General features: G+C 32.2%; 1 protein-coding gene across 1 annotated transcript; it reads right to left on the bottom strand.

Moving 5' to 3' along the window:
- Positions 1–818: 818 nt before the first annotated feature.
- Positions 819–6,537, bottom strand: LOC109816550 (ENTH/ANTH/VHS superfamily protein). Its single transcript, XM_020381603.3, has 16 exons — positions 6,312–6,537; positions 5,811–5,922; positions 5,653–5,722; positions 5,429–5,526; positions 4,504–4,645; positions 4,317–4,417; positions 4,017–4,100; positions 3,819–3,869; positions 3,675–3,740; positions 3,536–3,601; positions 3,374–3,454; positions 3,184–3,261; positions 2,412–2,570; positions 2,185–2,260; positions 1,748–1,863; positions 819–1,607 (listed from the first exon to the last, which is right to left on the bottom strand). Exons 2-16 carry the CDS (start codon positions 5,904–5,906, stop codon positions 1,248–1,250), a joined length of 1,644 nt encoding a protein of 547 aa, XP_020237192.2. The 5' UTR covers positions 5,907–5,922; positions 6,312–6,537; the 3' UTR covers positions 819–1,247.
- Between the last annotated feature and the right edge of the window lie 9,536 nt (positions 6,538–16,073).

A 16,073-nucleotide genomic window follows, 5' to 3' on the forward strand; every position in this document is an offset into this window, starting at 1 on the left:
TTATACATTAAAAAAAATAATATTGATTTTAAATACCAAGAATATTTGATAAATAAAATATTAAAACTTTCTGCAAACAAATCTCATTCGTTTGCTACTATCATGACTACTTTTTGTTTTTAATCTAAAGCATTTCCGGGTAAGTCGCTTTAAGTTGTCAATTTTATCAACAAGTTATAAATGGTATGACTTTTAATTAGTTATCGATTTTACCTTCTTTTCAAAATTGACGTCTTTAAAATATTGAATGCATTTATTTAAAAAATATTAATATTTTGTTTTTGACATAAAATAATATTAATACTAAAATATCATACTTTGAAAAATAATTATAGCAAGTGTAACCAGATACACCTTCTCATTATAATTAAATTATTAGTATGTTTAAAAATATTATATTTTATATCCATAATTTTATATATTTAACTTATTTATATTTTATTGTTTAAATATGATGATAATGATTATTAATTTTAATTTTTTAAAAAAATTGCCATCACTATGCTGAGGAACAGTGAATGGTAACACCATATCACACTATTGATTCCTTTAACAACGATTTCCCCGAGTGACTTGGAACATTATCAGTGGCAAAGAAATACAAAATGGAGCACACAGAAGCCTGAAATTTTAAATTTGCGAAGGAAACACAAATTATACCTTAATTAGTTTGAGCAAATGAGGGAAAATATATTGCTAGTTCACAACTTCTATCGGTCTTAGTTCACTCGTCGAGAAGAGAAAAATGAATATAGATGAAATACTTACATAAACGTCTTACAGAGTAAGTTGAATAACACATGGCAATGAAGAAAAAATTGTTCCTCAAACCAAAATGACTCATTTATTAGACTTGACGTATTTTCATCGAACAAATTGTATAACAATCACATAATGAATATACTTCCCCACCATATACAGGAAATGGCAACTGAGAACAATATAGTCCAATATATCAAGAACAAATTTTCTGCTAAAGCGTTGAAGTAATCAACCAGGGACAAAAGAAACTAAGAGGTTTGAATCAAAGCTCGTTAATTAACCTTGTACATAAAAAATCATATAATCAAAACCCTCCCTCCGCTAATTATTCAAAAAGAATTTCACTCTAGCTAACTATGGCACACACACAACGTATGATACAAGTCTATTCTTCTTCACGTTTCCCAATCTCAGAACCAAAGGCTGAGAGTATCCATTTGTTTTTTCCTTGAGCTTATTAAGGATTTGTTTTCCACATGAAATGGCTAGATGAGACCTGTATATGGATTGTATGATTGAACAGGCATACCTGGGCCGTAGGGGTGGACAGTGGCGGCTCCATAAGGATTTCCGAAAGGATTTCCAGATTGTTGTTGTGGGGGCATCATCATCATTTGCTGCTGCTGTTGGAACATGAAAGCTTGCTGCTGGTTGGACATAGCAGCCATCTGAACAGAATGTGGAGCGGCAACGGTATTAGAGGCGAAAAATGGATCATGCATTGTTGGTTGCATCATGTTTCCACCTGGTGCTGGCTCCCATGGATTGTAGCTGACATTTTGGTTGTTTCTCCGGAGTGCATCGTCGTATAGGCTGTCTAGTGTAAGCTTGTCCAAACCTCCAGCCTGATTACCAAGCAGTTCACCACTCATTATTAGAATAACAAAAACGTGGGTGCATCCAAAGTATTTTTGTCTGTGTTTATGCAGAGATGCATAACATGTGAGCTAACTGAGCAGTCAACTTATTGTAGAAGAAAGCATACCAGTTTGCTAGCTGTGGTAGCACTCTCATTTGAACTAGGAGCAGTAACAAGTGCCAATTCCCATCCTGTAGTTCCATTTGCTTGATTTGAAACAGCAGAAGGTTGTTGTTCAACAGCTGAAAACCACCATTAACATGAAATCATTTAAATTGACGCCAAGACATATACTTACTTCTATTCTACATATTAAATTTCAAAAGGAGCAGTCTAGTCTTAACTGCCAACAAAGTGCAGAAAAAGGAAAACACTGGGAATATAACTCCCATGATTAGCCACTAAATAGGTTAAAGCCAAATATGAAGCATTACTCTTCTTGAAAAGAAAACCAGTTCAGTCCAATTTTACGAACCAATTATTACTCGGTTATTTTTGAAGGTTGACAAGTGCTTTTATTCCAATGTATTAAACAAAATGGAGGGAAAGGAAGAACAAATTACCAACGGGAACAATGGCTAAAGCCAATGCATTCTTCTCATCCAACTCTGAAGCAGCTGGAGCAGGATCCTCCAAATTCTAATTTAGTAAGCCAAAATATGAGAAATTTGTGAGTGCAGCTTAAGCAAAGTTGTTGTAGAGAAAGCACCAAAACTAGATCCAGCTAGTGATCAAAATTATACCAAAAACAGGAAAAGCGCACACACACGAAAGAAAAAAAAGTAATTACCAACAGATCAGGTGGTGGTTGTACTGGTGGTGCTTCCACTTTAACAGGTTCAGAAGGTGGAGCGGGAGGGGGTGAGGGGGAGGGTGAGGGTGGACGTTCCTCTTGCACTTCTGTTGTCTTTTTGTATTCAATAGCCAAAACTTCTTTGTTTTCAATAGCCTGCATTTAGTTAAACATGGAAGCACTGATTGGTAAAATATATTTATATGGCATATAAATATTGCATTTCATTGATATAGAAGAAACATCCGTAAGTTAAAGGTTTACAACAACACAACTTGCTGAAACAAATGAAAGGGGAAACAGAGCGCAGATGACAAACACATGCAGCAAAAATACTAATATTATTGTCTATACAAATATATGAAATTTATTGCTGAAAAGACAGGTACTTGCCAAAAAATAGCATGTAAAATCATCATTAAATGTTCCGTAAGGTAATGGAAGATATTCCAAAATGTTTTGATGGGCCAAATAATATAACCCCTCAAAGAACTTGATGGAAACAAGTATAATGTATTAACTTCGAATTTTCAGTATATACCAACTTGCCAGATTGCAACAATGGTTAAACCACTTTTTTTCATAAAGATAATGCAACTTTCAGTAGCAAATATACCAATATTCTTAGCTAGTAGATAGCTAACATGGTCTTCCCTGGTTCCATTTGTGCCTACTGTGTCAACTAGATGTGTATGATTGCATCCATAACATAAAGCCACAGTGACCACCACCATAACATAAAACACAGTTCTTCAATGTTCATCCATACCTGATCCTTGCGAACTATTGGTCCCTGTGGAGCATCTTTGACGTACTCTTCCATGGCTTGCAGAAATGACAAAGGGGGCTTCATATCATCAAATAGTAAACTGTTAGTATATATTTCCAAAGAATAAAAACTGAAAAGTCAAACTAAAATGTCATTGGCATAAACAAGCATGATATAAGATCCAACTAACCTGCTCAACTTTAATAAACTTCTCTCCCCGTCCAATATCAAGATTACGGCATATTTCATAAAATTCTGACAGTCTCTCAGCCTGGATTCATGTAAAGAATCTGTAACATAACTGGATAGATAAAGTTAAGAATACAAAAGAAAATTTTGACATTTGAGATACCTGCTGCCCAACCCTCCTGTATATATCAAGAGCTTTCAAAGCATCATCCCGTTGCATCTCAAAAAACTGTCACAATAGCCTCGTAAATACATAAATGCTGAACATAAAGGTTCAAATCCATGAAGATAACAATATATACCTTATCAACCATATTGACTGTGCCATCACTAATAGCTTGATAAATTTTAATGCTTTCCGAAGCAACCTATTTGCAGTATAAAGTGTGTTCAGAAAGGTGGTGAAGCAAAATCTCCTTAAGAATATGGTTAAATAATTGACTTACCATTGAGAGTGCTAACTGAATGACAAAGTTATTTACAGCTGCCCCTTGTGGCTGCACCAAATAAAAGTTAAAAGGAGTTGTATAATTATGATGCTTCTGACATTGTAAAATGTGTTCATCAAATCAAACCCACCCGATTTGTGAAGTGTTCAGATAAAAATTCCACCAATCTTAAAAAATTTTGGATCAAAAGCTCACCTGGCAACCAATAACACGGAAGAGAAGTTGTTGTAAAGATGGCAACTGCTGTAACAGTTCTGCAGTATCCAGATCTTTGGTCCTCTGTGACAAAATTCACAATAGGTGAAGTTTCCTAATTCAAATGATCGTACATATGTATGCATGTAATGAGATAGCAACAACAACTCTGAATATTATTATTATTACTGAAAAGTATTCCTTAATAAATAATATGCAGATAATTCAACTACTCATGTTGAAGTTAAAATTCTGAATTCTTAATCGGTAAGTTTATGAAAATGATTAAAAAATACTTACAGGACGGTCTGCCTCAATGTCATACTTCAGCACACGAAAACATTCCAACCTTTCCTCTAAAAACAATGCATAAGTGCGGACCCATGCAGAATAATCCCATGCTGAGCAATAAAACAATGAAAGACAATTGCAAAGTCAATAAACATAATAAAGATAATAAAATCAATGGAGGGAAAGGCAAAGGTACCATTTGGACTGGAATCATCTTTAAAATGAGCCATGTTGAGCATATGACTTCTACTTCTCCCATAATTAATGAGTTCTTCATGAAATGTAGGATCCACTTCCCTTAGAGCACGGTGAATCACAATTAAAGTTTTCAGTGCAACCTAGATATAAACCACTTGTTAATCAACCAAATAGAAGCAAAGACAACTGAAGAATTACATGAAAACTACTGGAGTTGCCAAGACAACTGAAGAATTACATGAGAACTAGAGAAGTTTACAAGCAAATATAGTGCACACAAATATTGTAGCTTCACTGCAAGATGAAATAATTTGTTTTTTCAATAATACTGATAGTCATGAAGAACATTCTTGGTGGACTTCTGTTAACAATGTTATCTGGATATTCTTCTATGTCCCATTTGTATTAGACCATAAGTTGACAACTCAGTGGCAGAACTTGAATAAGAAATTTGGAGGTGCCAAAGTAATTTTTTATATATATAAATTAAATTTTTTACTAATTATAAAAATAATAAAAATTTTAATTTTCTTTATTCAATTTTTTAAATTTTATTACAATTAATAATATGATAATATACAAATATAATATATATATATATATATAAAATAATTTTGAAAAGTTTGGGCGAGCCACAGTCACAACGAAGTTCCGCCCTTGGCTGACAATTTAAGATCATGCACACAATCACCAGAAGAGAGGGAGATGATAATTCAGAAATATGACTTATGAACGTAATTTTTCACTTCATCAACACAGGCAACAAAGAAACTAGGCAAACAGATAACAAATTCATAAAAGCTTCATCACACATCCCAGGTCCTTGAGTTAAACACTGAAAAATATTTGTCCATATAAAATAACTCAGATCACAAAGATAACCAGCCATATTTTGCACAAGATCTAAGACATGAAGCACACACCGCCCAGTTATGCGTCTTTGATAAACGTCGTGCAAGAGCATGGATGCAATAGGCAACATCGGCCCTAGGTCTTGTAGCTGAGATAGCTGCAAATATAGCTGCAAAAGAGAGCAAAGAAAACTTGGAATCAAATCCTTTACTTATCCAACAAATTTTCCTCCTAAAATCTACGAATCATTAATGAATAGCAGACAAACAATCCCAAGTAAAGGGAGAAAACAAACCTCTTATGTGTTTTTCCTTTGCAGGACGTTCAACATGATTTGTGGCTCTAACTATAGCAATGTCCAATTCCTGGAACACAACAAACCCATTGAGAACAAACACAAAACCCCTGATCCAGTGATCCCATCCAACAGAGTCCAAGACCAAACTACTCTACCTTGTAATCACTGTTGACCTTAGCCAACGAGACCGTTGTGGTGTCCTTAAGGGCTCCAAGTGCTTTTCTCAGACTCTTCTGCGTGCCACCCGACATCCTCTCTCTCACTCAACTACAAAATTCAGCCAAAACTCAAAAAAACAAGATCTCGTCCATTCCAAAACCCCACCCCTTTCATTATTGTAAAATTAACCCATCTGATACCAAACACAGTTCTTATTTTTTTAATCAAGTGTAAGTAATGAACATCTCTTAAATTAACTCGATAAAGCAGTTGATGTATTAGTATACTCAGATCCAACTAAGGAAAGAACCCTCACCGACAAAAGAACAACCCTCAGGAACTGAATAACATCATCCAGAAAACAACAACCGAACAAGCATCTAAACTAAAGAGAGGAAATGAAGAAGAAGGGAGACATAACAACCAAACGCGGCCTTACAATGATTTAAAAAAACAAAAAGCAAGGCATTGTTGAGATTGAGAAAAGGTGGGCTCACAGAATTTAGCAGCAAGGGAATCGAATCAGGTTGGAGAAGAGGAAGCGCAAGTAGAGAAGTGCTTCACAAACACAAAAGCAAAAGCACGATCTGCGGTTAGAACTGGATTTAGCTGAAGCTGAATCGAAGAGAGAGTGGCGTGGTGTGCCTCTGAGAGAGAGAGAGAGAGAGAGAGAGAGAGAGAAAAGTCGACAGACAATATAGGCTTGGTTTGGTTGGTCGTCGGCGTCTCTGACGTTAATTTTTTTATTTTTAATATTATATTATTGTTGGAACAAAGAAAAACAAAATTAAAAAATGAATAGCTTAATCTCGGTGTCAGAAATACGGTTTTGTAAGAAGGTGTACTGCACCGTGGTTAAATTGGGATTTGATCCCCTGCTTTTGTCTCTACCTTCTCTATTCTTGGTCTCTTCTGCCACCTAAATACTTTTCTTTTACTCTCCAAAATTCTTCACATTCCTATCATATTATTTTATTAATACAATCTATTCGGTACTTTTATTTTACTAATTACTATTTTAACACATCTATTACATCCATTTTTATTTTATATAACTATAATTTATAATATATAAATTATATTATAATTAAAATTTATAATGAAAAATTGAAAATAAATAATTTTAACATATAAGTTATGATATTTTAAATTTATAATAAATAATTTATATTATAATATAAAGTGTCTATAGAGTTTAACTCATGGTTAAACAATATATGAGTTGTTAAAAACTTTTTTAATTGAGATTATTTTGATTGATAAAAAGTAATGCAAGATTTTCTTTAATTGTTAATAACTTTTTAAAAATTAAAAAAAATTAAAAGAGAAGTTAAAAAAAATCACTATCTTTAAAAAGACAGGTAAAAATGTTGTGTGTCCACATTTTTATTGTACCAAATTTATATTTTTATTATATTGAACTGTATACCGACTTTGGTGTAATATTTCCAAACTATACATTTTATTTATTGTTTATAATTTTATTTTACTTTAGTTGTAATTCCATTCTTTTAGGGTTGGAACTCGCTGGTATTGTTAATTTCTATTTTTGGAAAAGAATGATGCTATATATTTCAAAACAAAATAACAGAATCATCTTCTGGATTAACAAATAAAAGACACTTGTCAAAAATTTTAAAATATAATACTTATTTATATATGTCAATTTTTTTCGATTATTGTGTTAGGAGGATTCAACATTTTCTTTTGGAAAAATATTGTGGTGAGCTTTAATATTTGCATAATAGCTCGAGTAATTAAATTTAAATTCGAAAAGAATAAAAGCTTAAATTACTACCAATATATTTAAGAGGATCTCTAATTGGAAACAATCCCTGTACTATATTATTGTTACATCATTTTGACTCACTTTATAAGTTATTTAAATTTTAGTAAAATTATTTTTATAAGCAATTTTACTAAAATTTAAGCAACCTATAAAGTGAGGCAGAACTGATGTAACAATAATGTAGTATAAAAAGTTGCTTATAAACACCACCCATTTCAGGTGCCGTAAGAAGTTGATATGTTGGTGGATTACGGTTTTTGGGTGGTCGCAGTTTATAGAAATGTGTGTCTAGTATATAATGGACGGCAACAGGGACAGACACCGTCTTACATTAGCAATTCATCTTTTTAATTCTTAAATTTATAATATGCGCCGTGTTTTAATATTAGAATAATTATACTTATTTGGGGATATTAAAGTGTCATTTTTTTATTTTTGATAATATTTTTATTTCTTTATATAGTCTTTAATGTAAAGAGATAAACATCAAAATTTTCTTTTTTCTTTTAATTTTATTATGGAGGTAATTGAATCTTTTCACAAAATTTTCTAGCATCACTTATTTTTTTAACACTTTTTTAAATACATTTTTACTATTTTAAGTATTAGAAATTATATTGCATTTACCTTCTGATTATACGTCATTCTCTTAAATATTCAAATAAAATCTTTATCAACTATAGTAATTGAAAAGATTATATTTAGTAAAGATATATATTTTCTATATAAAAATATTATATTAATTATTCATATTGATTTAATTACAATTATTACATAATTAAAGATTTTTTGAATACTTGCCAATGTGACAAATTTAACGGATATATTGATAGGTTGAGTTTGAAGACACAATACAAGAAACTCTCGCAAATATTCTTTCTTAACCTTTTAACTTCAGAACATAATAATAGGATTTTTCTTAAAAAATTATGATTAACATAAATATTAATTCTTATTATAAATTTATAAATAAAAAATTTATAGCATGCAAAAATAATTTAATTATTAGAGTTTAAGTGTGAATAAAGTCTCACATCGATTAAAGTTAAACATATTGAATAATATATAATTAATAAAAACTTATCAACTTAATATTTTAAAGATTTTTGGTTATGAATGATGTCAAGCTCACTTGTATAATTTACTAATTACTCATTGAAGCGCCTCTAATGTAAAACTCTTCAATAATAATATCAGAAGAGTATTAGTCAAAAGAAATGGAATTAACAATATAAAGACTATTTTTGTATTAAAAGAGAGCATGACCATATGGAAGAGATTCAAATTTAAAAAGAGAGCAGATTTTAAAACAAATATATTTAATTTGTTTGATACATAAATTTTCAACTAATATTTTAATACATCACTAGTGTAGTTAATATTTCAAAATAAATTACAAATATGTTTATTAAGTGAATTTTAATTTTTATGATTGGGGTCTATTATCTAAGGATGATCATCCATCCCAAGTTGGCGATAACATGGCCGAATTGAAGCTCTCTAGTGATGATGGCAAAAAGAATACCGACAAGGACAAGGACCAGACGATGCCAGCAAAGACATTATATATTACTAATGAAAATAGTGATCAAAAAATGCAAGCTAGCTAGCAGAGACAATGATTGAAGGATGGTAATGACAATTGTAATAAGATAAAATCAAATAACGATGGTTAAAAGATGTTAGCAATAAGTAGCAACAACAATGATTATATAATGGCGCCGTCAACATGCATGCATGACCAGCATTGGTAAACTTTAATGTTGCTAAAGTATGCCAACAACATAGAATCTATGGTTAGAAGCATGCAACAATTGAGCATGAATAACGTTTAGACCGAAACATTTGTAAGTTTCTAAAGCAAATCCTTCTCTTAATTGGAAAGGAACTGAAAATCGAGTGGAAGTACAAATATTGCAGGTGGGGTTGATTGATAAAATCTCCTAACCAACTACGTACCCTTGGGACAATTAAACCTCATGTCACACCCAACCTCCAATTATGTTATGGGGACATTTAAACTCATTTTTTATGGCATGGATTAACAATATGGTTGATAAGGTGCTACCGTGCAAGCATAGGTATTGATGAATATTTATAGGACTTTCAAGTACAAGTTCAATTCCTCTCATTGCTTGGAACTAATGGGGTAAATTAAGGACTGCAAGCGTTGCATGAGCCTCAACCTTGCTTTTCACGTATGTTTCAAAATGACCATGAGCTAGAAAAGTTTAATTACTATCCAAACTTTGTGTCTGAATCGAGGCATTTGATTTATAAAAAAAAAAAAAATTAAATATCTAGCTAACATCAAGACTATACATTATTGATTTCGTTTATAAATAAATGTCTTTGTTTGAATGTTATAAAATACGATCATTTGATTTTTGTTCATGTAAGTTCATCGCACTAACCTAGCTTAAGAAACTAAAGAGGTGGGTGAAAATGTCTCTCTACTTTGAACTTCCTCTGTTTATGCTATGCGGGGTCTTTATTAGAGCCAAATATTTCAGAATTATGAGCCCAAATATAGAAGTAATTACTGCAAGAGCTGAATTGCCTAGGATACCTGAGATTTTGGTGGTCACAGGGACTCATAATGGTCATAATAATTATGCATAGAAACTTCTTGCTAGTAAACACTGAGAAAGAAAATAGAAGAGAAAAGTATAAATATACATAATACGATGTTAAGATGAGAGAAATGATAAGAATCAATAGGTTATTTGCTCGACTAAGTGTTATTGGAATTTTACTATGTTAAATTGAATGCCAATTAACTTCTATTTTTTCTCTCTTTACCTTTGTCGAGTTTTCTATTTATAAGACTTCAAATAAAATATATATATATAGACATAATATATCTTCCGTGATGTATGTGTTCCGACTAGTACGGGTTAGCATTTTGCAAGATCACAGAGTTGATTGATGATTGCATAATAATTGAAGGGGAGAAAAAATTAATGTGATGCATAATTGAGATTTGGGCACCTTAGGACCTTTGGCACTCTATTTGGGGCAAGGAGTTTAATGGTGGTAGGTTCTATTAATATTTATCTCCCTCTTCCAGCTAAGAACTGCAATTCATTTTGTTTAAATTACTCTAACAAGGTCCCTTGCCTACAAAATCACCAGGTGGGTCCATAAGCCCCTAAGAACTAGGCTTGGAAAAATGCAAGAGCTTAATTAAAGCTGTCAGAAATATTGGTGAGTTCAATTTTATTTCAAAATATATTTCAATTTTGATTTTGCATGAAAAAGATATTTAATTACTCAAATTTGGTTGAATGTTAACACTGATCTGATTTTAGTTTTAAAATGACTACTTTAATTTTATTAATTAAGCCTTTGAACAGTAATTAAGTACATTGTTTTGTCTTCATAATAAAAATAATTATTATTATTTTTCACCATAAAATCAGTCTAAAGAAAACTTTTAATCACATTTTTAATTCATCATTATATGATTTTAGTCTAAAAGCGAAAGTAATTAAAAAAGGGTTTGGCTTTGGGAGTTTACCTTGTATTAGTCTTATTCCTATGAATAGGAAGTGAAAGATGAATAGGGTTTTGAGTGGCTATAATTCCCCCGAATCAACTTGTAGCTTTAGGACTACTCTTTGGTGACAAATGGCTTTGTCTTCTTAGTTAGATTAGAAAAAATAGGGATGACAGAGGGGTTGCTTAGAAACAAGAAAACCTAACATTTATATACTAGTTCCAGCTAGCTAAATAATAAAGTTTTAAACACCATGTACAATGATTTTTATTTCTTTTTCATACACATTTTATAAGTTTCACATCCTATTTAGGGTATGTTTGATAAAGGAAAAATAAAAATATAGAAGAGAAGGGAAAAAAAAATATGTGAAGATTATAAAAAAAAATTGAAAAACTAAATGTATTTCATACGAAAGAAATGAAATATAGATATTTTTATGGGTTTCACAGTGAAGAACTTCTCTAAAATGAGGGATGAAGTGCCAGTAATCAATATCATGCATTCGTTATTTCTTGATTAATCCACTATGTTTATATAAATGATATCAATATAACAATATGTTATCAAAGAATATAGGCACGATTAAAGTCAAATTAGAAATGTACATTATTTAAAAGCTAGATAAAAAAATATAAATATAAACATATATTATGATTTTACTTAATTTGTAGGATATCTTATCTCTCTGGTGGCAATTAAAGCAGAACCAAAATTACCCCCCACTAATTTGTGTTTGTATATATTTGTTAACATGTTCCTTTTTCTATTTTAAAAGGGCACTGCTGCAGTCAGTTGCGGAGCTTGGAACTGGAAGGAATGGGGCACTTATGGCACTCCCAAATTTATATAGAGTATTTTTAATAATTTTTAATTTTTTTTAATTTTTATTTAATTTAATTTTTTATTTATCATAATTATTTATGAATTAAATTTAATATTTTAAAAATAAATTATCAATAAATATAAAAAATATTATGATATAATATAAATTACTTATCATAAATCTAAAATATAATTTATATGTTAAAAAGTATATATATATATATATATATATATATATACATTTTAAATATGATTTATATAGTTAAATATAATATTTATTTATATATATAATTTATTATAAATTTTAATTATATATTAAAAATATTTAATCTGTACATTATTCAGATTAAAATACTAATTACATATATTTTATATATTATATTATAAATAATTTAAACTATATATTTAAATATTTTGACCCTTTCAAAATACTTTGTCAAGATTTGTCATTGATTACACTGCTCTGTCTAAGAAATATAATTAACATCCTATAAGTCTCCACTATTTCGTTTTAAAATAATTAGTAAATACCTTTTTATCATAAAATTACAAATACATCTAATTATATTATTTTTATTGTGACGTAGTAAGTTGGTGTTTTAGTAGCCCAGAACAGGCCGTTCCCAATTTGGAACGGGCCGTTCCAAGCTATTAAAATGGCCTGAAAATCGTTGTTGAGAACGGGCCGTTCTAGAGTGAGAACGGGCCGTTCTAGTTGGGGAACGGGCCGTTCTGAAGGGAGAACGGGCCGTTCTGGAGGGGAGTACGATCGTTCTAGATGGAGAACGGGTCGTTCTAGATAAGTTCCAGAACGGGTCGTTCTAATTTTAGAACGGGCCGTTCTGCATGTGATTTTTACACATGATGAAGGGGTGCAGAACGGGCCGTTCCGGATTCGGTACAGGCCGTTCTGGCCACTCCAGAATGCCTATAAATAGAGGTTGTGGGCGGTTGAGGAGAAGAGGTTTTTAGAGAGAAGTTCTAGAGAGAAGGGCTCTGGACTAGAAAGCTTACTTTTGAAGGATTGAAGTTCCGGGTTGAGCTTTGGACAGGGAATTCTGCTTCTTGGCTATCCTGATCCAATCTTCAGGTAAGGGAAGCTAGGATTTCTTGCCGGTTGTGTGTTATAGTGAGCTAGGACTCACGAATCGCTGAGATTTTCAAAGGTTTTGAGCTGCTTTGGATGAAAACTCATTTTTCGGGGTTTCCGGGGTTTTGATGAAAATCTTGGGGTTTTTCATTGTTTATGGTTGCATGTGGGTAAAGCTGAGATTTTGGGTTGTTTGATGAAAATGTGACGTTTTGGGCCGATTTCATGTGTTTGGAAAGCTGATTTGGTGCAGGTTTGGAAGAGATTTTCGAAGTTTGAGGGTTGTTGCTGGGTATCACGACGGGCGTAGTTCTTCGCGCCGAGCGCATGACCATCAGAGGGCTCCATTGGGCAAGCTCGCCGGGCGCAGTGGTGTATGCGCCGGGCGAGCTTGAGGGTGTGAGCCTCTAGATGGCCCCCGCCGGGCGTGGTTGGACCGCGCTGGGCGCGATATTAGTAAGTGACATTGCTTGGGGATTTCTGGTGTGGCACTGGGCGTGACCTTATCTCCCCGGGCGTGGAGACTCCTTGGGAGTCTCTGCTAGAGGTGGCACCGGGCGCAATTTATATTGTGCCGGGCGTGAGACTTTGGGGAAGTCTCTGCTTACCTTGCGCCGAGCGAGGGTTTGCACGCCAGGCGTGTGAGACCTTCTAAGGTCTCTGCCTCCTAGCACGCCGGGCCCAATGGAAATTGCACCGAGCGCGCTGAGCCCTAGTGCTCTCTAGTTGTGTCACGCCGGGCGCGACCATGAGCGCGCCGGGCGCGAACATGATATTTGATGTTAAGCTGTTATGTGTAGAAATGTGCTGATAAATATGTTGTGTTGAGCTGTAGTTGTTAAATATTGTTGTGCTGACTAGTTGATAATGCTGAATTATGATGTTGAGCTGTAATTGATGAATATGTCGTGCTGTTAGACGTTATTGCTGATTAAGGATGTTTAGGTTGTGCTATGAGTTGTGTTTAGATGTTAAGTTGAGCTGTGTTGTATGCTGATTTAAGTTGCATTTGATGATATTGTTGTACTGTAAGTTGTTTAGCTGAGCTATAAGCCGCTATTGTTATATGCTGATATTGTTGTGCTGTGCTAAGTTGTATGCTGTTATAGCCACTATTGTGGTGCTGTTATTAGCCGTTATGTCGGTGTTGTTATAGCTACTATTGTGGTGCTGTTATTAGCCGCTATGTCGGTGCTGTTATTGCTGCTATGCAGTGCTGTGCTCCGTGCTGATAGGAGCTGTTGTAGGCCATAAGGCTGAGCTGTTGATCACTAAGACTAGAGGAGATGTTTTCGAAATTCCTCATCCCATTGTGTGGATTGAGTGGTTGTGGTGTTCTTAGAGCCCAATTTGTTGAAAACCCTCCCTAGAAAGCTGACCCTTGGAGTGGTAACTTGTTGTTCTCCTCTAAGTTCTTAGTAGTCCCGTGTGTGGGCAAGGTCGAGGCACACGTGTATAAAGCGACCACGGTATAGGGGCCAGGTCGAGCTATACCGATTACAAGCGACCAATACTAACTTATATGCGTGACGACGCATTGTGTGTTTACTGTTGTTTACCGCTGTGTACTGTTGATTACTGTTGTTATTGCTGAATGATGTGAGATGTGTGCTGTTATATTTATTAAGCTGATGTTGTTAAGATGATTGATGTGTTGATAGCTGTAGCTGCTTATCATTCATATTTTATATATGTATGTTGTTTCTTTTCACTAGCTTACCCTTTATTGTTTCCATGTGGTTTGGACTGCGATGATCATACTATGTATGGGAGCAGAGCAGAGTTAGGTTGGTGTGCTGAGGAGAGTCTACAGCTGGCAGATGGAGTTTATTTTCGTTGTTGTATTTAGCTACTTAGTGTAGCATTGTTGGTTATATTTTGTACACTCTGACTTTAGCCAGATTTAGACCTTGTATATATATATATATATATATTCTAGACACTATATGTATATACTTGTTCTTTTCTATGTGATGTTCTGATGTGCTGTGCTGTGTGTAGTGACCAGTCAGGTCGTTACACTTTAATGCTCATGCTGAGCCGTGTGTAGTGACCAGTCGGGTCGTTACATTTATAGTATTCTTTTACTTTTATCATTTGAGATACTGAAATTTTTTTAAGACTAATAATATGTATTATTTTTATAAAGTGATGAATGAGTTGATTTATAGAAAAATTAAAGTGAGATTTAATGGACCATTATATTATGATTTATTAAGAAAAAATAAATGAAATAATTCATTTATAATTTTTTAATAATCACTTATAAAGTTATAATCATCTATTCAATTTATTTTCATTTTATATATAAAATTTTTACATCTATTTTACTTATTATTTTTAAAATTAAGAAATATAAAATACCTCTTTTATATACAAAATTATTTTAATAATTTTATTTTTATAACTAATTTATATTTTGTTCACTGTTCATAAATCTCTAACTAATTAATAGTCACTTCTTTTAATTTTTAAATAATAAAGACATAAAGTATTTCTTTCCCACTAATATATATAATATAGATATTTCTTTTACTTTATACAATTAAACAATTGGGAAAAAGATTATACCAAACAATCAAAATAATTATTTCACTTTATTTTTTTTCTCCCTCCTTTCATTTTTTTCCCTAAAACACATACTATTATAATCTTATGAAACTCTTTATATATATATATATATATATATATATATATATATATTTAAGTTACATAAAAATATTATTTATATATATATAGGGAACATATCAAGTGAGAAGAAATTTATTATGAAATGAGAGGGTTAAAATATAACTCTTAAATTAATTAAATAAGAGAAAATTTGAGATTTAATCAAGTGAAAATAAATTAATCTAAGAATTATATTTTAACCCTCTCATCTCTCATAATAAATTTTCTCTCACTTGATATGCTCTATATATATATATATATATATATATATATATATATATATATATATATAAACTTGCCATTATATATAATCTATTAAATTTTATTTTTGCTTTTTTTTTCTCCTCTTAATATATGACATATTTTCTTCATATTAATATATCAAT

This window comes from Cajanus cajan, chromosome 5, assembly GCF_000230855.2.
Source record: "Cajanus cajan strain Asha chromosome 5, NIPB_CcT2T_4, whole genome shotgun sequence".
In the NCBI taxonomy this organism is placed as follows: Eukaryota; Viridiplantae; Streptophyta; class Magnoliopsida; order Fabales; family Fabaceae; genus Cajanus; species Cajanus cajan.